This window comes from Leucopleurus acutus, assembly GCF_964270905.1.
Source record: "Leucopleurus acutus genome assembly, chromosome: 17".
Lineage (NCBI taxonomy): Eukaryota > Metazoa > Chordata > Mammalia > Artiodactyla > Delphinidae > Leucopleurus > Leucopleurus acutus.
In genome coordinates, this window is record NC_139159.1 from 79,510,358 (window position 1) to 79,536,399 (window position 26,042).

Consider the following 26,042-nt stretch of genomic DNA (forward strand, 5'->3'; position numbering starts at 1 on the left):
ATGATCGTAAACGGATGCACAGGTGAAACGGGAACAGACTGATTCTTCAGGGAAGCAGTTGGACAAGCCCTCAGCTGTCCACTGCCTCTGACCACCAAGCCTGGGCTAAGAACCGTTTCACTGTGTCCAGATGCACTTCTTCAGGCAGAAGGCTGAATGCAGGGGGGGGGGCTTTCTGATTAAGCAGCGTGGGGCAGGAACTCACTCACCTTTCTACCTCTACCGCCTGGTTTATTGCCAGTAGGTAGAAAGAAATGTTTTTCAAAGAATAAAAGCTATTTGAGCAGTTGACCTGTAATAAGAGGGGCACAAAACCCTTGGACTGATCTCTGTCAACTGATGTCCTGATATTTGGTCCTATCTTTTTTAAGAAAAATCAAAGCACGGTCACATCCACATAAAGAGAGCCTTTCTCACCAGACTAACTTATCTCAGAAGTCAACAAATTGAAATGTAGTAAATTACGGAGAAAAGGAGACCAGGAGCCCTTGACCCTTTACTGTCTGCATCTTACCAGCCTGCAGTAAAACTGGAAAATCCATTAAAGAGACAGACGCACTACTATACATAGCACAGGAGATCATTTAGAGCATAAACTAGTAATTTCAACACAGCAGTCTATGTAATAAAAGTTGTATGTGACGACCATTTGCAGAAGCTTTACACGAGTTCATGGTGGCCAATCCATCCCCTGGTCCCCGTAGGAACAAGATCCATTTCTACTGAGAGGATAACTACACCCATGAATGGTACCCATCCAAGTTCATGCCATCATTCTCTGAAATTGTAGGGCACTGGAGCTGAAAAGAGCACAGGCTGGAAATTTGAAAGGAGCCGTGTTCATATCTTGACTTGGCAGCCTAAGGAGTGCTGTAGGCGAGCCTGGGCCAGGAACTCGACCTCTGGAATGCTCAATGTGCTCATTAGAAAACAGGGATACTAGTGCAGGCTCTGCAAAGTGATTGTAAGGATTTATTCATTCAGTGACCACGAAATGAAATTACATCAATGCACAAATGTCATAGGATCGTTGTTCAATAAAGAAGAGTTTCTCACCCGGCTCTTTTTGAATTTTTCCCTAACATCTGAAAAGAACGCTTGATAAAACACATGTTGGATGAGAACCGGCTTATATATGTGCTGCATAAATTCCAAGGATCAGTTGCCCCAGCCCCCAGGAGATGGGCTTGGTACAGGTTTGTACGGAGTCTTCTTTTCCTGCAATTCCTGTTCATCACGATTGTGGACTCACAGCTCCATCTCGTGGGCATCTGAGGACTTACCTTTTCTTTTTCCAGACTAGAAAATCCAACAAGGTAAAAAGGCTTCATCTCTGCCAGACACAGAGAATACAAAAACCAAAAAACACCCTCCCTGACCTCAAGAAGTAAAATCCCTCCTGGAGAGATGTACACGTCCACGACTTGCTGAAAGAGGAGAAGCCCGTGTAGCCTGCCAGGCAAGCTTCCACGAAAGTGTTTCCAGCGCACTGGGAGTGATTGGAGGCTTCCTCGGGGAGGTGGCAGATTACAACAGTAACAGGTGAATGCACTGAGCGCTGCTCAGGGCCGGCAGCCTTCTAAACACCTTGTGTGTACTGACTCATCTCATCTCCACAGAAACACCGTGAGCACCTAGGGAAAGCGGGTCTTCAAATCCAGGTGGTCTGACTCTCAAATTCAAGCTCTAACCACTCGGCAATAAATGTCGGTTCCGACCAGCTGCACGGTAGTCTGCCTTTCAAATCAAAGACAGAAACTGAGATGTGTTAACATCCAAGTTCCTTGACTCCAGATTCCATATGAAGGAAACTACCTTCCTTCAACCCAGCCACGGCCAATGGACAAGAACTTTAGCAAGCAAGTTATAACGGCAGGTGGTGAGGTGGTGAGGCTGGAATGGGGGCAACTGTACATTCCAGGGGGAGGAAGTGATCTCGGCAAAGAATGGCTGTAGAAGTAAAGAGTGATTGAGGGAAAGGGTGGTTGCTGACGAAAGGGTGATTGTGTCACTAGGTTCTGTGGAGAACGATGCAGCAGGGAGGGTGGGTGGCATGTTTTGCAGCCTTGATGGTCAGGCTATACAGGGAGGGGAAGGACCCTGGAGACTGAGGGCTAGATTCAAGGTTGCATATCACCTCTTCATGCACTGAGTTCTGTGACCTAAGACAAACCGAGCACTTATCAACTGGGCATCGTAATCCCCACCTCACACAATGGCTTCTGATACGGGGAACATCTCAGTGAGTTCCAGGGGCAACAGCAAGGAAGAGGTGGTAGATGAAGAAGCAGGGCAAGGTGGGAAAGAAAGGGGAGCTGGAGCAGGCAGACATCTGTGCCCCACCTTAAGGGTTTTATTCTGAATGTGATAGAAAAGCATCAGAGGGTTTGGGGCAGGAAGGAGGCATGGTATGATTTACGTTTTTAAAAGATTCTCCCCACAGGATTATGGGCAAATCTCACAAATACATTGTACAGGGGAGAAAACCATGGTACCAAAGGATACATGCTGGATTTCTTTATCCAGAGTCAGAAAGTGAGCGCATCCCTTCTCTGCTGACAGAAGTCAGGGTGGTGGTCTCTGTGCAGAGCAGCTGGTACCTGGAGGGAAGCGGGAGGCAGCTTGAGGATGAAGGTGCAGGTTCTCGATCTTCATCTGAATGCTGGTTATAAGAGACGCTCGACGTGTAAAAGTTCATCAGGCTGTGGGCTTCTTGTATGTGCATTTTTCTGTATCATATTACACATTAATACAAAGTTTCAAAGGAAATATTCCTGTGGGTCTTGTATGGGTAAGAGATGGCAGAGAAATGAGACAGGAGACCGGTTAGGAGGCTAACTCAACCATCTAGGGGACAGACGGTGAGGGCTGGGACTAGGTTTTCTGGCTGCAGGTGGTAAGTAGCTGTCAAAGTCATTCTCCCCACCTCCATCTCCATCATCGCCTCTTCCACGCCACTATCATCTCTCTCCTTCTAACGTGTCTTTCAACCTTCATGTCTCCCCCACTGTGTACCCCGCTCTCCTTCTACAGCTGTGGTGAACGTTTGAGTGCAGAATGGCCCTCTCCTACTTAAAGCCCTGCAGTGGCTTCCTGCCCACGTCCCCTTTCCTCTACCTATGCTGCGACAACCACGCTAGAGATGTTGGCTGACTTGCCAAGCTCCACGCTTTCCTTGGCCTCGGCCCTGGCCATTCTCTCTCTTCAGAATGCCCTCCCCAGATCTTTGCCTTAGTTTTTGGATTCGTGTTCAGGTTTCAATTCTGTAAAGCTTCTCCTCAATGTTTAATCTAAAGCAACCACTTACTACCCTTCATTCACTATCATCTTACCCTGTTTTACATATTTTATAGCACTTATCGTTTCTGAAAATGCTGTTGCATTGTTTAGTTTAATTGCCTATCTTACCAACAAGAATATAAGCCCAGGAGAGCAGGGACTTTACTCTTCCCTGCTGTATCCACAAAGCCTGGGATGGTGTACAGCCCCTAATACCGCTTAATAAATGCACTTGGCCATGGGCTGTAGGAAGGTACTATGTGGTGTGGCTTCTGCCAAAATCTTCCACCTTCATTTATCACTACCTGTCCTTTGCCCCTCTAGTCTCCACACTAAGAGTTTCTCAATACACCATTCTTTTTCTCCCTAGAGTGCCTTTGCCATTATTAGGAATCTGGCACACTCCCTACCATGATTCCAGATCAAGGAAGTCTCCCCTGGGAATGCCCCAAAGGAGAACGGTCACCTCTGTCCAAGGTGCCAGCCCTGTAGGTGTGCACAGCTCTATCAATTCCACTGCCTAGGAGGCCATGGCAAGGGGCTTCGTGTGTCTTTACTGTTGGGACCAGGTTATAGTGGCCTCACCGTCCAGGAGGGCAGAGAAGATGCTCTTACAATGTGGAAATAGTCATGAGACATAAATGATGTTTACATCCTGGGCTCTGAGAGGGATAAGGAAGATGCGTCTATCCAGAGTGATCTGGGATGCTTCAGGAAGGAGGAGATATCCACGGGAGGTTTGGAACAATGGGCAGGATATAAATATTTGTAAATAGAAGAAAAAACATCCTTTGCTGGTGGTACCTAATGCACAAAAGCAGGGATGAAACCTGTATCATAGAAGGGTGAGGAAGTCCCCCGACGTGGACTTTCCAGTTAAGCTCGGGTGTTTCTCTGGTGTCGGAACACTTCCAATGCTGCCTCAGACAGGGGCCAGCTTGAAGGCACAGCGGCAGGTCGTCACTGCCACCGACATGATGAAAAGCCTTTCTGTCTCGGTCACATATCCTACACACAGCCGTGTTGTCAGGAAATTAAAGAAATTCTTAAAACTGCTTCTCTACCCTGAGAAGGGGTATCGTTTCCAAGGAAGAAGGTTGAAAATAAAGAAAGGAAAAAACATCAGAATGAGTAAAAATATACGTAACCATCATTCTTGTGGAGCTTCTTAAACCATATTTGTTGGTTGAAACAAAAACTACAACACCATTGGACTTGGTGTTCAATATATCTAGAGAAAAGACTTAACATGGTTATATTTTAAGGTTCGGAGAACAAAAGATCCTAAATGAGAGTAAGTTTTTCACAAAGTGGAAAAACATTAATGCATCAGCACACCTGGGTATGTGCAGTACAATAACCAGAACACACACTAAGAAAAATATACCAGTCAATACGTTAAAAATGCTACAACGAAGTCAAGATGTAATTCTAAAAAAAAAAAAAAAATGAATGGCCCACAGAAAGGCAAGAAAGGAATGAGAAAGACAGCAAACCAGAGGCAGAAAATAAAATGGCAGAGACCCAACCCTGCCTGCAGGAAGTACCATGAAATTAAAGATCTAAATACACAAGTTGAAGGACAGAGAGTGACAGAATTAAATGGAACACAAAAGTTTGGAGTCAAGGGAAATCATGGAATATTTGATGACTTGTAAGATGTACTGTACTGATAAAGTTGAAAGAGCAGGGAATCTGTAGAGATAAATGAACCCAAACAGGAGGCAGAAGCCAGGGGTTTTTATGTTAGTTTATGTATTTTGAACTTCATTCTAAAAGTGATGAGTAACTCACCAAGGTGTTAGTGTGTGGGTGTGTGTGAAAGAGAGAGAGATTTCATCATACTTATATATATTTTTTTAACATCTTTATTGGAGTATAATTGCTTTACAATGGTGTGTTAGTTTCTGCTTTATAACAAAGTGAATCAGCTATACATATACGTATGTTCCCATATCTCTTCCCTCTTGCGTCTCCGTCCCTCCCACCCTCCCTATCCCACCCCTCCAGGCGGTCACAAAGCACCGAGCTGATCTCCCTGTGCTATACATCATACTTATATTTTTAAAGCTAATTGGAGAATGAATTGAAAGATGCAAGGGTAGAAGAACAAAGACCAATGAGGTACCTACCATGATACTTCATTTTAAGCAATTACGATGCTTAGAATACGAGATGGCTAAGACTCGGGGAAGAATGGCAGAAATTGTTTAGTAATTGATTCTGAGGCCCTGAAGCAAACACTACTGGCAGGCTCTTGAATTTGGGTTGCTTTAATCTTTTATCTCTTCCATCTTATAAGTCATGGATGAAAGCATCCATCTGTATTCTTATTTTTCAAATATATTAGTCACGGCTCTTTGTAAGAATATTGTAAACCAGTACGATCTGGTCCAAAAATCTCTGAGTTTATGCAGGCATGTGCACACACACGCGCGCACACACAGATTTGAAACAAAGACTTAGGAAACAGTATTTAACCTTCCTAACTGGGATGTACTTAGATATGGTTTATCCTTATTTCAATCCATTTCATTCCATTTCTTTCTATGTCAGAGCATTCCAGTGTGTTAAATTAACAGTAGTGTTTCAAACCTAAACACATTCCACTGTATACTAAACAGTAATAAATTTCTACTCATTGTTTGAAAAATATCCCGCCGAATGCAATGCCCATATGCTTTACGAACCTACATCAGCCTGGGAGACTGAAAACAACCGCTAGGGGCTCCCTTCCAGCTCCACCCCTACTCTCAGAATCAGTGGCTTCAGCTTTTGAGAGTTTGGATATATTTACGAGGTGGCAGGAGAAATACTGTTATCTAGCCTCCATTGGATTTAAGCATAGTTTCCCTCCAACGATGACTTTTCACTAATTTCAACATGATCAACACATGAGGAGACCCAACCATTCAGCACTGATTCTACAGAGTTATGTCTCTGCATGAACAAGGACACTTGTCTTCTTCTTCTTTCATATTTCAGCAGTGAATTTTCAAGACGTATAACTGTTCGGTCTCCAGTCTATGCTTTCTACCAGCATATCTCAAAATGTGTTCTGTGGGACACTAGATCCCTGGTGCATATAAGACACAAAAGTTGCTTAGCCAAATTGTTTTGGGAAACTCTGGACCAAATAATGATAAAGGAGCTTGTTTACTGCAGAACTTCTTAAAGCTTTTAATAAACTACATATATATATAGTTTATATAGAGAACTTTTAATAAGCTACATATAGATGTAGTTTACTATACGTAATTTATTATTAATATACATATATAGTTTATATAGTATATACTACATATAGTACATATATAATTTATTTCATATGTAGAGCTTTTAATAAACTACATATTATATGGTCTATTCTATGTATTTTATTATATATATACATATATAATATAAATATATATATATCTACCCTAAATTCTTGATTCTATATCTAACTTGAAATCTCTATCTGAATATATAATAAGCATCTCAACTTTAACATGGACAAAACATACACTTTGAGTCTTCCTTCCCCAATACTCGATCTTCTCCTTGAACTCTTCCAAACTGGCAACACCATTTTCCAGGTTCTTAGGTTAAAATCTTTAGTTTTATCTTTGACTGACTTATTTCTGAGATGTAAAACTCAAGCAATCATCAATTCCTGCCCTTTCATACGTTGAAAATAAATCCCAAATCCACGCCACCTGAACTTGTCCAAATCACCATCATTTCTAGCCTGCATTAGTATAACAACTTCTAAATGGTCCCTCTACTTCTAGAAGTGATTCACTTCTATATGTGCTCTATATGGGACTCAGAGTGGAGTCCTTTTACAGTGTAAGTCAGACCATGCCTACTCCTCCAATCAAAATCTTCCATGGACTACTTTTCATATTTGGAATAAAATTCAAAAATGTTACCATAGACTTCAGTATCATTTGGACCCTGGCTACCTCTCTCACTTGATTCCCTACTCATTTTCTTCCTTCAGCTGTTCCTCCTTTCTCTTTTTCAAACGTGCCAACTGCTCTCCTATACCAGGGATTTTGTATCTGCTTTATTCTGTGCTTGTGATGTTCTTTGCCTTTCTATTTTTATGTTTCACACCCCTTCATTATTCAGTGCTGGCTTATTCACCAATTTTCCCACCCAGCCTGTCTAGAATTGCATCTTTCCTCACTCTTTATCCTCTTTCACTGTTTATTTTTCCTTTCCTTGGCGTTTATCTCTACCTTATATCGTTATTTCTTAGATTCATGCCCACTTTTGTTTGCTGTATGTTCCCAACTAGAATATAAGCTCCATAAGGGCAAGGACTTTATTTACATTATTGGCCACATCCCATCACCTAGAAGTACACCAGAGACATAGTAGGCATTTAGTAAATAAGTGATGAAAAATAAATAAATGATATGATAATATGCGTTATTTAACATAGCATTTTCTCAACAAATTTGAAAGTAATGCCTCCCCTACCCCAGAACAGCTCTGCCACCAGAAATCCTTTTTAATTTTTCTCCCACAAAGCACTCAGCCTCTACTTCAAATAAAATTACAAGATGAGTGCTTTGCAGGGAAGCCAATTTATTATTTTATCTAGAAGGACCACTGTCTCGGTCCAGGTTTACCTGTCCTACATTGACTTATACCACATGTTTTAGGTCTAAGTCATCACCAGATGAAGCACAGAATCTTGCTAAGAACAGTCTCAGCCAATTTGGTTTTGACGGATTTACTTAAGAATGTGATGAAAATAAATCTGGAAGAAGGTTGTTGGATGTGCCTTCTTTCTTCCTGGGAAATACTTTAGATTACAAACCTTTTGTTTAACCCACTGGAATAAGGCACCTGGAAATAAGTCCATACTAATAGTTCTGTTCTATCTCAAGTGATAGAGATGGTCACAGTAAACAGTCAGTGGTGTTAGAAGTTGAGGATTGGAAGGAGTGGAAAAGCAGGAGGCAGGGAAGGAAGAGGAGCAGAAGGAGAAATGAAGAAGAAGGAAGTAAAGGAGAAGGAGAAGGAAGGAAGAGGAAGGAAGGAAGGAAGGAAAAAGAAGAAGGAAGGAAGGAAAAGGAAGGAGGAAAGGAGGAAGGAAGGAAAAGGAAGGAGGAAAGGAAGAAGGAAGGAAGGAAGGAAGGAGGAAACAGGAAGGAAGGAAGGATGACAGAAGGAAACTAGGAAAGGAGAGAGGGAGGGAGGAAGAGAGTCAGGGGAATAGAAGAGGAAAACAGGAAGAAATCTTGAGGGAAATGTGGAGTGTGATGGTGAAGTAATAATTAAAGAAAATGTAAAAGGAAGAAGGAAAGAGTAAATTATATTGATAGAGGAGATGATAAGACAGAAGATGGAGGAGATATAGAATCACTTCTTATTCTACAAGACCCAGCTTTCTACAAAATCGTTACCATGGTTATAACAGACTCTATCCAAAGTCTCGAAGGAAAATAAGAGCAGAAGAAGGACACGTTCATCATCCCCCATTTCTTGGAGGAGAAAACTAGGCTCAGAAATGTTCTTGACCCGGTTTGTCACAGCAGGAAGTGGGAGAGACAGGGTATGAAGTCAGGTCTCTCCATCTGCAAAGCTTCTACTTTCAGTACTGTATTTACCAGCTTCCTTTCACTTTCATTCACAATATACTCACTTGAATTTCCAGAAGCCAAATCTGTTATATAATTAATAGGAAAACAAACAAAAGAAAAACAACCACCTTCCAGTGGGAAAAACAAAAAGCAGTGTCGTGGCTGATTTGTCAGGAGAAGACAAACGAGCGGACAAATCCAGAACCACAAGGAGAAGTTTGCATGATATGTGGGTGCAAACTGAAAAGAGAGGAACACTAGAGGCCGAGCAAGCAGACGGGCTCATTAAACAACTTTGCCCTTTAGGAAAAGGATGCTAATAAGTGCAGTATTTTCACTCCAAAGGAGGAGAGTGAGTTCCATACTGAGTCCTCCCTGTGTGAGTTTTTAGAAAAGGCCGTTTCTTATTAGACACCATTGGAGCTGCCCTTGGGAAACCATGGCCTTCTGCGCGGTGGTCCAAGTCTCGTCTTTAATGCCAACTGTCTCGCCAGCGAGTCTGCTTCCTTCCTGAGAAGCTGTGAAAATGCTGGTTGTGAATACTAGAGGTGGGGGTGAGAAGAGGATACTTTTGTGTAGTCACAGGGAGAAGACTCGTGATGATGTGGGAGAGGAAGAAGACCAGGGCACGGGCGGGGGTCCATTGTATCAACTACGCTTAAAAAGTCTACCACATATCATACTGTTTCTGAGTTGACATTTTTCTATTGGGTAGACAACAGACAAATGCAAATTTTGCCTATTTAAAAATTTTGTTCAGGGGACTTCCCTGGGCGCGCAGTGGTTAAGAATCCGCCTGCCAATGCAGGGGACACGGGTTCGAGCCCTGGTCCGGGAAGATCCCACATGCCACGGAGCCACTGAGCCTGTGCGCCACAACTACTGAGCCCACGTGCCACAACTACTGAAGCCCGCGTGACTAGAGCCCGTGCTCTGCAATAAAAGAAGGCACTGAAATAAGAAGCCCGTGCACCATAACGAAGAGTAGCCCCCGCTCGTCACAACTAGAGAAAGCCTGTGTGCAGCAACGAAGACCCAACACAGCCAAAAATAAATAAGTTAATGAATTAATTTTTTAAAATTTTGTTCAGACTGAATTTACACTCAGAAAATGTGCAAGAGCTGCCTTTATACATATTCCCATTGCTTCTGCTTTTTTAAGCTGGCTCTAAGGCTCAGAGAGTAGATTACAATGGACCAGAGTTCAGCTGTATTATGAATTAAAATAGCATCTGCGGGCAAGCTTGGGAGCTGGCCCTCTCTTCTCACATTATTTTGATTAGACTGTCTACCGGCAGTATCAAGTAAAAAACATTGCTGGAAGACAGGTTAGTCTTACAGTGAGCATTGCATATCCCTGGGCCCAGCAGAAGAACCCAATTTTTTTTTTACTATTTTTAAGCATATATATTGAATGCTACATTGATCAGGGTTCATTGACAGACAACAGAATCTCCTCTAGCTAGTTTCAGGGGATTTATTACAGAGTATTAAGGAGGTAATAGAATTATTGGGAGAGCTGAAGAAAAAGAATCTACTAGACTGAGCGTCCAGAGCTCACTGTAGAACCGACTCATTGGTGCAGCAGTGCCTTGCAGGACCTGAAGGCTTTGGAATTAGAACATTGTCTGACAATCAGGGAAGCCACGTACAACCATGGGGCCCAGAGCCAGGCCATGATCAGCATCAACTAAGCAGATGCCTTTTTCCTTAGCTCTGCTCTGAATTCAGGTGAATATTTTAAATTGGTTGCTCTAAATCACATCTGGAACTCTAATAACAAGCAGAGCTAAGAAAAACTGGCGAAAACTGAGGTTTCTAACCCCAAAGGACAGGAATGCACACAGAGTTTGGAGTGGATATCAACTGATCCAATCCACAGTATTTACTAGAAGAAGCTTATGGTTTTTTCCTCAACTAGCTCTCAAATTAAAAAGAAAAAGAGTTGAGAATGCGTGACTTATTTTTTCCTTTTTTCCCCTTTTAAAATTTTATTATGTAACATTCAAAACATGTCATAATGTGTAAATAATAAAGAAATGAAAAATCATCAATCTACCAAGGGACTTATTCATGCTAACCTCAGAAAATGACAACAGCAGTTTACGCTACATGTACACAGGCCAAGTGCAAAAAAGTAACTGCTGCAGTGAGCTACTGGTGAAAGTCTAAAAGAGATCATGCAGAGGCTGGCCCTCTCTGCCCTCTCTTCATGTTTATTTGAGTTCACCTCATTCTAAACTCTTTGCAGACACCTGCTAAGAAGAAAAGGGAAGGCTGATGGTTTTTTGGTTTATTTTTTGCGGTACGCGGGCCTCTCACTGTTGTGGCCTCTCCCGTTGCGGAGCACAGGCTCCAGACGCGCAGGCTCAGCGGCCATGGCTCACGGGCCCAGCCGCTCCGCGGCATGTGGGATCTTCCCGGACCGGGGCACGAACCCGTGTCCCCTGCATCGGCAGGCGGACTCTCAACCACTGCGCCACCAGGGAAGCCCTGTCTAGTATTTTTAATGGGGAAAAAGTAGGAGAAGTAAAGGGGTTAGATTTAGGAGGATACATTTGCATTAAATTGACTTTTCCTATGAAGAATTTTTTCCCCTCTTTATTTGCAAGTTGCTTGTAGGAGCTGAAGTCTTGGAAGGAGCCACGAGGGACCTGCTTCATGTGGGATGTTTGCTCCCTGAACTTGTCGAGTGTTTGCGGAGAATCCTGCCTCCTGTTGCCCCACCACTGCCCTTTCATCTGGGGAACAATAGGAGTGGGCTGACTTAGCACCTTATCTGGGATCTCATGGGACAGATCAGCAGAGGCCCCAGACAGAAAACCGAAGGGCAGGGAGGACCAAGGTCACAGGGCTAGGAAGTGGGGGCTGAGTTTCCTGCAACCTTGTGAAGCGTATAGCATATACAGGGCTATGGCTACTGTTTACAAATGAGGAACTGGAAATCTAGAAAGGTCAATCCATGTTTTATTCGTATTTACATATCCAACGATCATTCCTCCAGAAGAATACAATCAGACAGGGAAAAGAAATCAAACCCTCAGTAATACAAGCAGGCACCAGTAATATTATTTATAATTGTTAGCCATAAGAATCAACAATAATACTACTATTATATAGCATGACGCGCACTCAGAGACAGAAAGCACTGTGAGGAAAAAAGAATTCCGCCTCTTGCAAACAGGGAACACTTTCTGAAGGAGGTAGTGATATAGAAACAGCATCTTTCCTCATTTATTATGCTTGTTGTCGTTGTATAACTACTTCACTAGGATGTGAGCTTCATTAAAGCAGGGATCTTGCCAGTGTTGGCCAATGATTATCCTGAGTGCTTAAAAGAGAGCCTGGAACCTTATAACTTGTCAATAAATACTTGAGAAATGAAAGAACGAGTGGTCTCCCAATCTCCAAAGGGCTCCCTTTGCCCTACGGCCAGCCAGGGAGCTCCTTTTGAATGAAACTAGTAAATGCCATCTTTCAGAGGGGAATCTGAGCGCCCCTTTCTGAGAAGGCAACTTGCAAGCTGATCACTGAATGGTAAAGCCAGAGTCCGCTATAAGGAGAGTAGTCTGTTCTCCCACGGATTTCCCTAGCACCATGGCAGCAGAGGGGCCACCACTGTCAGGGCTTGTGGATGGAACTGGGATAAATTCACTCATCAGGTTAATATTAGCTAAAAGTCCTAAAAAGTCATGCTGCCGTAATCCCAGCTTCTTGACGTCCACGCTCCTCTCGTTTCAAATTCCATCTTTCCTTTTCTTGCTCATGTTCCAAGCAACTTGTGGAAGCAGGAACGTCCAGGCTTCAGCGGACTCTCTGCTGTTCGCCAGGCACTGGGTGCCCTCTGCAGGCTGCATGAATCTGTCTCTGCCACCTGCTCTGATGTGCCCAGATGTGCAACCCAGGGAGGGCTCCCTCCACAGCTGTATTCTTGCAGCCAAGGGCTGCATTGCCTGTTTCCCCCATGAGCGAGATGGTAATAGGACACTTGAGAGTTTCCATGTGGCTGGACAGAGCCAGTGATGTCCCCCAGGGAGACAGCCTGCTCTAGCAGGAAGGGCTCCAGCCTAGGAATTTGTTAGTCAATATTCATTTAGCGCCTACTGTGAGTAGGTGCTTAATGAATACCATTCATTCATTCATCCACTCACTCATCAAATGTTTATTGAAGACCTACCACGTGCTAGGAAACTAGAATGCAAAAGTGGAAAGCAAGGCGAAAAACAAAAAATTCCTGTTTTCATGAAGCTGATATTCTAGTGAGAAAAGACACCAGATAAGATAAATAAGCAAAACAGGTAGTGCGTTAGTTGCTGATGTAAGTGCTGAGGAGAAAAATAGGCAGGAGGAGGGCTTTGAAGCTTCTGAGGAGTGGGGAGGGGGGAGAGCAGGGAGGTTTTACACCAGGTGTCCAGGGAGAGCGTCGTTAAGAGGGCGACTTTGCAGGGATGACCAAAAGGAAGGAACATAGCAGGAGGAGGCTCGCAGCACCGGAGGAAGGGCATCGGGAAGAGGAACAGCCAATGCAAAGGCCTCGGGGCAGTGATGGGCCGTATGTTTAAGGAACAGCAAAGAAGCCCATGTGTCTGGGCAGGAGACAGCAAGGAGGGAAACGGGAGAGAAGCAGATTAGGCAGAAGTGACAAGAGGCCAGATGAAGCAAGGTCTTAGAGGTTCTTATAAGGAGGAGAAGAAGAGCCTCAGAGACCAGTGCAAGCTTCAGTGTGAACTCAAGCACACTGTCTTCTGAGCCATAAGATAGGGATAATAATGCTGGCTCGCGGGATTAAGAAAGTGCCTGGTCCAGTGTCTGACACTGCGGGGGGGGGGGGGTCCACTGAACACTGCTGTCCATCAGCACCCATGCACATTCCTCATTTGCTCAGTGACTTAGGATCTCTGAGAAGCCCGAGGTGAATGGTGAAATCGTTTCAAATCATCCTGCACTGCTGCCCTCCGTTCATTCTGTGCCTGGGTGACCTTCTGCTTCCCCGTCAAGGTTACCGTCTCTCCCTGGGGTGCTGTTCCCAGACATCAGCCATCGTAAGAGTATCTTCATCTGCAGCTCCACTAACATTTTAGCAGAAAGTACAACCAAACCCAGAAGGAGAAATTGGGGATGGAATGCTTTTTTTTTTTTATTTATTGGAGACATAATTTTGGTCAAACACTTAAACCCTCTGCACCTTGGATTCCTCACCCATCAGATCGTCCTGTCTTATAGAGCTTGGCAAGGGTCCAATAGGATAACGGGCTTGAGCGCCATTTGTAATCCATGATAACTGCCAGGTGTCTTTACCCGGCACTTCATACAACAATTTCCGTTTTCAGAGACTCTTAAAATGTTTGCATAAAGTTAGAGCTGGACTTAAGTCTTGACTTTGTCATGAGTTATCTTGGAAATATATGGTTAATTTCTTAAGCGTCTTAGAGTCTCAGTTTCTTTCCATCTAAGTTGGGGGAAATAATATTTCCTGCTTTTCCTATTTCACAGACTTGACTGGGACAATGAATGTTAAGGATCTTTCAAAAAAACCCATAGAATATAAAACTGGGAAGAATGTGTTTAAACTGGCAGTTTAAGTTAACACTTTTTACTCCAATTTGTATAATGTTGAACTCCCATTGTTCGGAAGGAACATCACTCAGAGGCAGAATCTTTGATGGGAGACCCAGGACTGTGGTTTCTCGTGATCCCACAGAGACTGGACATAGGAACCCAAGGCAGCTCCAGGCTGGTTACCTGTTGTCACCTCTGTGATCAGAGCCCCCTCTCACCAGTGCACCCCCTCCCCGGCAATGACTCGGCCATTTGCTCAGGCTGCTTTGCTGTCTTTCTGCTCCTCCCAGGTACAAAGGCCCTGCCCTCGCGGCATTCTCCAGTTTTTTAAAATTAATTTTTACTGAAATATAGCTGCTTTTCAGTGTTGTGTTAGTTTCTGTTGTGCAGCAAAGTGAATCAGTTATACGTATACATATATCCCCTCTTTTTTAGATTTCCTTCCCATTTAGGTCACCACAGAGCACTGAGTAGAGTTCCCTGTGCTCTACAGTAGGTTCTCATTAGTTACCTATTTTATACATAGTAGCGTGTATATGTCAATCCCAATCTCCCAGTTCATCCCACCCTCCCTTCCCCCTGGTATCCATATGTCCGTTCTCTACATCTGTGTCTCTATGTCTGCTCTGCAAATAAGTTCATCTGTACCATTTTTCTAGCTTCCACATATAAGTGATATTATATATTTGTTTTTCTCTTTCTGAGTTACTCCAGTTTAGATTCTAGAGATACAGTGATATCCTTACTGGTTTGGCTGACTTCCTCCACCCCTGTTCTGCCTATTACAGGTCACTGGCCGCTCTACAGAAGCTCTGTTCTTGGCTCAGAGGTTCACCCCTGGTCCAACGAGCTGTGGTCGGTGGAAATAGGATCAGGTGGTGTAGACATCACACTACACAGACTGCGGAACTGCCGGGGGCGCCTTTTCCCAGCAGGAGCTATACTTATGGGCAGTTTCCATCGGAAGTGGGCAGTGGGCATGGACTCATCGTGAAGGACCTTTCGGTATAGCAGGAAACAACGGGCTCTTTCTCCCATGGCGTGCTGCTTCTGATTCTCCAGACACAGTCAGCCCAGCCACCATCCAGACACCAAGAACTCACCCTTCCAGAGACATTTTGAAATGAGCGACTCTGACTGTTACAATGTCCACGTAATCAAGGTATGCTGAACATAGCAATGAGGACTTGGGTGTCTCCTGTTCACTGAAACACAGCCCGTTCCTGACCTGAGCCTCCTAAGGTCCAGTCTGAGTTTCCTCACTGCCCTGTTCCACCACCTCAAGGTACCGTGGACCCTTCCTCTGGTGTGCATTCCAGAAACAACCATCATATGCCAGATGTCCTCTGACCAAATGTAGAAATAACCTCTTCAGCCTTAGGGGCATTTCTAAAGAGTGGCTACTGTACATGTCATAAACACAAAGTCCTGGCAAGAGAAAGTCAAAGGATTTTTTTTATTATTGTTGTTGTTTATCGTTGATACACATCACAAGCTACACAAAACGCCGACCAAAAAAGCAAATGTAGAAAAATAGTAGAATTATATCGGTTCTGATGACTTTGTTATTCCCATCATCATAATTTTACAGACAATTTCCAAGGGTGTGTGGGAGATTGTAATTATTGTACACAGACATTGTCACCAGAATAAATATGCATTAGGAATTCACAGTGGCATCAAGCTATACATTCAGGTTCTTTTTCAGAGAAAGGGACCATGTTGAAGACACTGCCTCTCTTTACCTTCTACAAGGTAGGAGGTCACATTTGAAAACTAAACTAAAACAGAATAGAACAAAATAAATTCCAGAGCCCTACATTGTATGATTGATAGACAAAAGCCACAGGTTAGTTCTCTTGGTCGAGCCTGAATGTGATAATGTTTATGGACACAATTAGTGGACCATTTATTTGCTTGATAATTATTTTTATCTATTAATTTGAAAATAAGTAGAAAGATTAAAACCACAGAGCATCCAAAGAGTCTGTATTGCAGACAGATAATATGCCAGTCAGGAGGCGGCATTTCTTGATACATTGAGCTGTAATATGTACCACGGAGCTTCTCCTTTTGCAAATTTCCTAACTTGACACTGACCTGGGGATGGCGTCAGTGTCACCAAGGAAGCTTTGAGGTCCTGCTTGGGTGGCACAGCTGAGATCACTGCAGCATCTCATCTGGGCTGGTTTCCTCCTTCCAGACCCTGATGGGATGCTGGAACCCCAATATCAGGAGTTTGACTTGTTCTAAGAGGCGCCAGGACGATAATATTCTCAATGTTTCCCATCTGCTCTCTTGCCTTATTTTATCTATATGGACATTCTTCTATTTATGTGGATGTCCACTCCCCGCCCGGCCCCCCAGATTATACATTTTTGTCTGGCAGGGTCTCGTCTGACGAACTTCTGTAGCCGCCAGTGCTTAGCACAGAACTCGGCACAGAATAAATAGACACTGTTTAAAAAGAAATGCATTCAGGTGTAAGTTATAGGAAGATCATGAATGAAGGTAAAAATCACAGACTTTGATATTGTTACACACAAGCAAGAGAGTATGTGGGACAGAGTGGGGTGCTGTCTTTTAAGAAAAAAAATTGTTTAAAAACAAGCAAAAGATATATGCATAGGTTATCAGATGTACCTGGCTTATTATTAAAATTCCTTGGAGCAGGAAGGATGAAGCAGGGTATTTCGCCATATGCAATAAGTTTAACCTTGGACTAAAAGACATTTCAGCCCAAGTGCTAAAAGTCTTTTCAGTTTGATGCAATAAAAAGATTCTGAATGACATTTACAGAATTAACACTTCCGAACACCTTAAATTGGATGTAATATTGTTCTCAGTTGGGTGTCAGGTTTCAGCCCTTCCTCTCAACTTAACAATGACTTACATTATACCCTGAGCAGGAAAATAGTTTTACTACATAGATCATCCAATCATGCACAGAATTGAGCTGGAAAACTCCAGTTTGGAGGCTCCTGGAATCACAACAAAATGTTCTGATTTCCGGAAGGTTAAGCCTGAAGTTTCAAACACAGTGGATCTCCCTCAAGCCGTTGTGTATGAATGTAAAAATGTATTGAGTTATTATAACGAAAATTCCTTAGAGCTAACTTTTGCTATAAAATATTTCTGAGCTATTCCCCCAATTTTAAAATGCTTACTCGACACCGGTACTGGTCCAGACACTCTGCTTACCTCTTTCTAATCCAGACCCCCCGCGCCAACTACCTTTCAAAGGAGACATTTTAAAGCCTGTTTTATAGATGAGGAAACTTGACCCCAGCCCCTGGCTTGAAGGCATGCCCCAGAGACACAGTAGTTGTTCCCATTACAGAACACTGCCATGATGACGTCTCCTCTCATGAAACTACTTTCCTCCTGCAAATTCAGAAGCTTAGAGGGTAAACGTGAGCGAACGTCAAACCCTTTCTTTACGGGAATCAGTTACTGTGTATTGGATGAGGCGCTAGAGAAGAAAACACAAGCTTCCAAAGAACCAGCCCTCTTTGGTACTTACTTACTGAACCCTAACTCTGTGCCAGGCCATGGGATACACTGATAAATTAGACATGGTTCCTGCTCTAAGGAGTACATGTGTGGGGGACCACCCCCCCAGAACACAGGAATGAGACAGGAGTGGGTTCATGGAACCACGAGACAACTGAGCTCTGAGGGCAAGACACGGAGCCCAGATTCATCCTGAAGCGGGAATCTACAGTCCATGAACCACTGAGTGCAGGTTCACAACCGAGAGTACAAGGAATTGATTCCCAGATGAGTATGACCAGCCATTCCAATGTGGGAAGAGCAGAAAGAGACAGGAGGTGTAGATGGAAGGCATGGTCTGGGGCAGCTTTGGAAGGAAAGGCATTGTGGTCTAGGGAAAAGTGGTTTCGGGCTAGTAGGAGAAAGAAGAACTCGAGACATAGGGACTGAGAAACACAGATGATTAACCAAGAGCCAACAGGCCAGCCCATCCCAATCACCCCATTACGCTGATGGACAGTGCTTTACAAAACCACCTTTGTCACTGAATGATGGCTTCCTTTGCCGTCTCATTTATAGGTTTTGTAGGTGCCTTGTACAGGAATATGTTACGAGAGAAAGCTCATAAGATTACAGTTTAGGAGATGAAGACTTGAACCCTGGCGTCGATCTTAACAGACCTGTGACTTTCGCAATTTATTAACTTCTCTGGGTTGGAGGAATTGTAGCAGGAAGGATAAAATGGAGGCCCAGGGCTCAAATCTTGACTCCACTATTGCTAAGCTGTGTGACCTTCGTCAGGTTACTTGACTTCAACCAACATCATCTGTATATTGTGAGTTTTAGAGATTAAATGAAATCACACACGCACAAGACTTAGCAAACCAAAGTTGAGCATTGTATGTTATTTCCATTCCTTTGCTCCTTCACCTGTTAAAAATAAGATCAATGAGAGCCCAGGTTTGTGTTACCTCTAAAAATCTCTGAATCTGTGTTGAGTCATGAAGTTTGGGGTTTGAGGATTATGTCTTACAGCCATATAATCCTAATCACATCTATGAAATGAAGACACACACATTCTCCACTGTATAATTTAGTTGTGAAAAGATCAACTGTAGGGAAATAACCTGGTTTAGATATAAACAGAGCAGGACCATCCACAGTTTACATCTGTTCTAGAAGCCCAGTTCTGTATAGTAAGGACATTCCTTTGTGCTACAGAAGGCACTGGGGTCCTTTTCCCTAAAATTAAAACCGGTTTTTAGAATTTGACACACTGAATAGTAAGGTGCATTGTTACCATTCAACATGAAAAGAAGCACACTGGGAGGATTTCAGCTTTTCTTTTCTAGATTTTCCATAGAGCTGTCTATTGAGACATCTCTAGCATTATGTGTAATAGGAAAGAGGTACCATGGAAAATAAAGCTTTAAAAAACAAAGGCAAAAGAGGAGGGGACACAGAAAGACGCAGGAAGGCACCTTGAAGGTTTAGAAAAATCTTCATGGGGGCAGCTCTTTATCTAAAAGAAGAAAGGATGCATGTCTGTGTGTCCTATTGCCTGTAATGTCACCACAGCACTCTCTTACTTTGTCATACGTAGATGAAGACGCACATGGTTGTTGTTGGTTGTGTAGGTTGGAAGAACATAGCTCAGGATGCTAAATGTCAGATAGAGTCCGAATGAAACAACCTATTGTTCCTCTTCCAATTCTGAGATTTCATGGTTTTAATTTAAAAACAGCTAAAAATAAAACACTAAGTTTTATGGTTGTCCCAGATCCTTTCAGTGTTTAGAAATATGTGATGTATCTTAATATCTCAATATCTCTACAGTCTAGTACAATACCCAGCACAAAATAGATTTTCATTAAAACATGGGAAGAAAAAGTGAATGAAAAAAATTGGAGGAAAAAAACTGATCCAGATGTTAGCACATGGTGCTTGGTTCTATAAATTAAAGAATGACATCATCCTTCCTAAGGATATTGGGATGGACACCTTGTAAGAATGGGGTAAGAAAGCACCATTCCTCTATGTGTTCATTGCCATGACCACTCTTCTTCTGATACAACCTGTGCAGCTGTACATGGCAGCCCTGGTTATTGCCAATGCTTAGAAGTAAACCCTGTGAAATCAAAGCAAACAGCATGGCAAAAAAAAAAGACCAAAATTGTCAATTACATTTGGGGGCTTATAAATTCCTAAGAGCATGCTTTCAATTCAATAACCCTGAGAGAGACGTGATGACAGGGCTGAACCTTGGTCTCCCACGGGACCCTCATTACCGAGTAGAAATTTTCCTACTAGTGTTAACAATGGAAGTTTCCTCCTGATAGGAGAAGAAAATCCCCGCATGGTGGCTGACTTCTCACACCACCTTTCTGTCACTCTTGTAAATGCCCAAATTGATTCTCCATCTGCCTGTCCAGTGCACAAAAGGCTCCCAGCTCCCTCTCATCTTCAACCTTTCACACATTCTGTTCCCTCCCTGAGAGTCCCCACAACCCACCTTTTACCCAGCCAACTCTTCTTCAGCCTTGTGTCTGGGTTTAGATATCAAGTCTTCCACGAGGCCCTTCCGGACCACACACCACGCCACATCTGCAGCGTAGGTTGGATGTCCCTCCTCTGGGCCCCCATCGGATCCCTGCCACCTCCATGGTGCCCACCTGCTCTAACTTCCCGTTTGACTGGCTGTGTTCCTTGCTAAACTATGAACTACTGAATCTTACCAACACATTTCCAGCACACAGTAAGCCCTCGATATGTATTTGTTGAATGAATGAACGAATTGATGAACGTGCATTTGGTGGCAACAGGCTGTGCAAGGTAAGCATCTCATTTTCCAGGTCTCCCTTTCAAAGCCTCATCCCAGACTTCTCTAGGGAGTGAAGACTGGACTTCTAGAATCACCTTCATCCTGCCTGTGCCTCAACAAAGCCCTCATTATAGCATGTTGTAATAACAAGACCACATCTTCCTCGGGCTCTTTGAGAGCAGGGACTCTGCATCTTACCCTGTGCTCTCACCTGGCACAGATGCAAGTTGCTCAGTCAATACCCGTGGACTCTAGAAACTAACAGGAATCGAATTCTGTCCACCTTCTCCCCAGGTGCACAACACCCCAGCTGATTTCAACCTGCCGTGGAGGTATTCATTTTGCCCCAAGGTCCCTTTAGATTTACATCTGCTTCTCTGGGTGTATCTGGCGCATGAACTACAAATTCCAGCTCATCTCGATATTACTCATGTTTACTTCTAACTAGTTCTGAAAAACTTAACAAGTCATAGAAACAAAACAACAGAAAGTCTGCTGAGGATGAAGACCTATTATTATGTTGGCAGGCATTCTGTTATAATTTTATAGTCGATAATAGAATGTCCCTGTTTTACATTTCATGTATATATTTTTATGTGTGTATATATATATATATATATATATATACACATTATATATCTATACTTCAATAGAAAGAGACATAAAAAAGCCTTTTCAAATGAGGCGTGACACGCAACACTGGACACCCTTATTTACAATATAGAGATGTACTTTCTACACAGTTACAATAGATGCTCAGAGGCCAGAGAGGGTTTACAAAGACAGCAGAGCACCCCTATAAAAAAGAGGTGCACCACGCAGCTGGATGTTTATTGCCATTAGTTCTATGTCCAGACAGCACATACTGAAGTTAAAAATGGCATCTGGTTATTGGAAAAGACGATGATCATTGATTCGCCCTGGCTCCGTAACCGCTGGCTGCACGGTCTTTCAAATGACCAGGGAATGACAAACTTTGCTGATGGGCACTGGGAACACAAAAATGAAATGCTCACCGGAGGGGCAGGGCTCCTCATTTGGCCAAAAAGGAGAAGCTGCTACAAACGTATGGTCCTGCACTGCGCTTGGGCACTTATCTGGACCAAGAAACACAACATCACAGGCTGCATTGCAGGAAGCACATTCCCTCTGGGTTATATAGCAGACTGGTCTTGTTCATAAGTAACCAGAGTCTATGCTCATCGGGAACCTGGAAAAGTACCGAGTGGGAGAGTGACCAGAGGACTTACTGATCCCATACGTGTTAAGACCAAGATACAATGAAAGTTTGAAGAAGACCCACAGAAACCCTACATCTGTTGTGTGGGAGTCTGTCTTTCAACTCCCTCCGCACCTTTGCCTTTCTTAAGGAATGCATAAGTCTGCTCTCCTGCAAAGCTGTCCACCTGGACTTGATCTCCATGGTCTACTTTGTTCTCCAAAGTCACATTGCTAATAAGCAAGGAACTAAAATTCTCAGATGAGTCTAGAATCACCTGGCTTATCACCATGGCATTGGTGGTCATCACCAAGGTTCTGGTCCAGGCGCTGAGACCACGCATCTGGTCCTAGATGAGTTTCTACATTTTTAGAAGCAAATTTTGCAGCAGCAGGAGTTTTTGCCTCCGGAAGATGGGTCTCCCGTGTTAGTCACCCCTATGGTCCTGGGTCATGCATTCCTTCAGTACAACTGATTCTCTAGTCTTCCTTTAACTCACAGAGTGTACACAGTCTTTGGGACCATATTAAACACCCTGGTAATTTTCCAAACTTCCCCTTAAGTCACTTACCAGTCACAATTTAAGGTGAGTCCTCGACCTGGCTGTTGTTCTCATCTCTGATCTCACGTTTGTCCCTGTTGTCTCTTGGTTTGTATCAGTGGTGACCTTTCCTAGCCCTTTATTTTCCTAAGGCAAGAAGACATTTCTAGTGAAAGATAACCAGCACCCTTCTTAGAGCTCCCCTGAGGTTTTAAATCCAGCACTCCTCCAGTTAGATGTCTTTCCCCTTCCACGGAGAAGAGAAGCAGCTGGCCATATGAATGGTTTTGATTTTTTGCAAGTGCATCAAATGCTAACATAGCATTTCTTTGGAAGTGTATCAGCAGGAGCTTCACACATGTGCATTCATCTCAGTGCCCCCTTCTGCTAGGTTTAGTCTCAGTCAATCTTCCCTACCACAGACAGAGACTTCAGCAATCGCGAAAGTAATGTGCGGACCAAGGTTACGCATAGAAAAAATGTGGAGAAGTAGCTGGAGCAGCCAGTTCACCAGTTATTTTTTCTCTGCAACAAACTTGCATTTACCGATAGCATCACCTGCCTCTCCCCATACCTCAAATCACCCCACCCACTGCTGTTATGAAATAAAATTGGAGTTTACAAAGCATTCCTTTGTCCCTTGTTGAGAAAACATGAGGAGAGAATGAGAATATGGGCATTACATGGTCTTGAACAAGTGGCACATTTGAATCTATTAAGGATTGTATTTACACAGATATGTTCCACTTCTGCACAGAGGTTAACCTGAGTTCTGAAATGCTTGTGTGCATCAAAAATGATAAAGCTATGAACTAGTTACACACCGAACAAATCTAGTTAAGTTGGAGTGATCTCTCTGTGAGCCAGTGGTAGTTAAGAAGGTGGGCTCACCAACTCCAAGTATTGTTTCTTTATTTTCTCAGAATTTTCCTAGAAAGCATCTTGAACGAGACGCCAGATGGCTAGACAGGTTCGGGCAAAGTCTGTTGTCTTTTACACTATTGGTTCAGCTTTCCCAAATCTCCAAAGTGGAAGCACCTCGAATGTCTGGTCCTACCCCACCCTCCATCCCTCAGCGCCTTCCTCTCTGAGCTCCAGCCTGGAATGACAGAGGTCTGTAAAAGGATGTCTCAGCCAGAGCTCTTATGGATCTTCAACGTTTCTGGTGAGCTCCCCAAGGCTTCTCCCTCAAAGCCGCTACTTGAAGTAGTTGAGTCCTGCCACCAAGAAGAACTTCTCCAGGAAGAGCTCGGAGTCCAGTACAGCGATGTGAGCCGCTCGGCCAATCAGGGTGTTGGCAGTGCTGGGCAAGGCATGGAACACGTTGTGTCGAATCAAAGTGCAGTCCTTGGCGTCCACCAGAGGGCGGAGAAGGTTGTTGATCATCTCCGCGAAGATGGGTCCTGCAAGGAGGGAAGACGGACAGGAGATGGGGGCAGGGCTCAGCAGCAGAATCTAGAGAAAAAGGCTGGGTGTGTGTCGGAAGGCTAGTCCTGGGCAGAACGGCTGATGTGCCCTAACGGGTACAGCACCTTCATGATTTCCTTCTGCTTTTAAATCAGAAAGTCACTGAAACGCAGGAGGAGAAGGAGAATAGGAAAGGAAAGAAAAGAGAAAAGAAAAGGAAAAAGGAAAAGGAATGTGGCTCACCTGTGTGTCTGTCTTTGAGGGCCGTTTTACACATCTCGATCCTGGCTGAGTGAAATGGCACGTAGCGGTCTTGGGGAGAAGCAACCAGCACAACATTTTTAAAATACTGCAGACCTGCAACAAGCCAGACGGTGCTGTTACCCAGGTAGTTCCATCTTAGCCTCTGCTTTGCATACATTTTACAAACTTGCCCCAGAGAGAGGAGAAGGGAGAAGACGCCAGACACACTGGTTGAGTCACTGCATAAGGACCTTCTGGGCTGGGAGGTTGAAAGAGGGAAGGTGGCGGCTTTGTCCTCATCAGTCACGGAAGCTAAGGAGACACGTAGCTCACTACTCTGAACAGTGAGAGATAAACAACACGGAAGTAACAGATGTGCCCTTCTGGGCTGGGAATACTGGGGAGTCCATGAGGAAGTAAATCTAGTACTTTGCTCCTTGTCAACCCCACGGCTCCCTTCGTTCCAGCCTCGGTCATGTCACCTGCTTGAGGAAATCAACCTCTGACCTCATCTCCCTGCAGGGAGCTTCACCTCCCTGGAATCAGTCTCACACTGAGGCAGAGGGATCTTTTAAATTAAGCATCACAGCCTATTCTTTCAGTCCCCAGAGCCCATCAGGGATCTCCAGGTGCTGCAGTGCTCTGCCCAGGTCCTCCACCGGCCTGCTCTCAGCCCAGGGACCCTGCGGGGGACGCCTGCACTGACGTGAGTCTTCTCATCCAAGATCACAGCCCAAGACCATAATACACTGGGGACTGGCTGGACTCAGTGACCGGCAGATACGGGGCAGGGGGTATAAAGACCAGCCCTTTGCCCTCTGTCAGGATACCTCTTTTTTTTTTTTTTTTTTTTTTTGCGGTACGCGGGCCTCTCACTGCTGTGGCCTCTCCCGTTGCGGAGCACAGGCTCCGGACGCGCAGGCTCAGCGGCCACGGCTCACGGGCCCAGCCGCTCCGCGGCATGTGGGATCTTCCCGGACCGGGGCACGAACCCGTGTCCCCTGCATCGGCAGGTGGACTCTCAACCACTGCGCCACCAGGGAAGCCCAGGATACCTCTTTAGGGCCACCTCAGCTCCCAAGCTCCCAGAGGGTGGGGCCCGCTGAGATGTCTGGGGCGACCACGTTGTGGTCCAACTGCCCTGCTGCCCGAGCCTCCTTCCTCACTTCCCCATGGGGGAAAACCCTCAACATAGCACACAGAGACACATGTGGGTAAGGAACTTGACCAAGGTTATTGTCAGCCCAGGGCTATGCCGGACTCACATTCGAGGAGACAGAGATATCATCAGAGTCAGTGTTTATAAATGAATGCAAGATTGTGGACCACGAGGCGGACCCTGGGCCAGGCCGGCTTGCTCAGCAGGACTGAGCGGGACAGTCGGACAGCCTCTCTGCTCTCTCCGTGGACACGAGGCCACTGCTGTGCTCTGTTCACTCCCGGCAGGTAGGGTCTTCGACATCTTTGTGTGCTTCCTTATTACGGGGTGCGGGTGAAGGTGTGATCTCAGGCCTGCGAGAGGAACCCCCGTCTCCCCTTGCGCTGCCAACAGAAATGGACAGTGTCCACCTGCGCTTTTTGTAGGTGGATCTGCACCTGGCTGAAAGAGCTGGGAGTTGGCACATAGACCTTGGGGCCTGTGCAGTTAGGACATTAAAGGCTCGGTGGGCAGTGGCTCTGCTGTAGAGATGACACTGCACACACCTGCCTCTCATCATGATGCCATCCCCAGGCCATGGGGGAGGCGGTCCAGGGGCAGCTGAGTTCTTGGGTAGCTGTTGGCCTCTCCATGAGTTGAGGAGACTGTGTAACAGTGCAGCTCGTGGTGACATCCTTCTGTGAGTGAGTCGACGTAGCCCTGACTCTAATTTGGGGCTCAGGAGTTGGCTCTCCGTCTCTCAC

The 26,042-nt window shown here is 44.5% G+C and overlaps 1 protein-coding gene across 1 annotated transcript in view; it reads right to left on the bottom strand.

Moving 5' to 3' along the window:
* Positions 1 to 23,687: 23,687 nt before the first annotated feature.
* FAM135B (family with sequence similarity 135 member B) overlaps positions 23,688 to 26,042 on the bottom strand; it is a gene marked incomplete at both ends in the record, with an annotated part of 162,335 nt that continues 159,980 nt past the window's right edge. Inside the window, 2 exons of the mRNA XM_082858983.1 lie at positions 23,688 to 23,893; positions 24,141 to 24,254. Of these exons, the coding sequence (XP_082715109.1) occupies positions 23,688 to 23,893; positions 24,141 to 24,254 (320 nt within the window). The remainder of the gene's footprint in view (positions 23,894 to 24,140; positions 24,255 to 26,042) is intronic.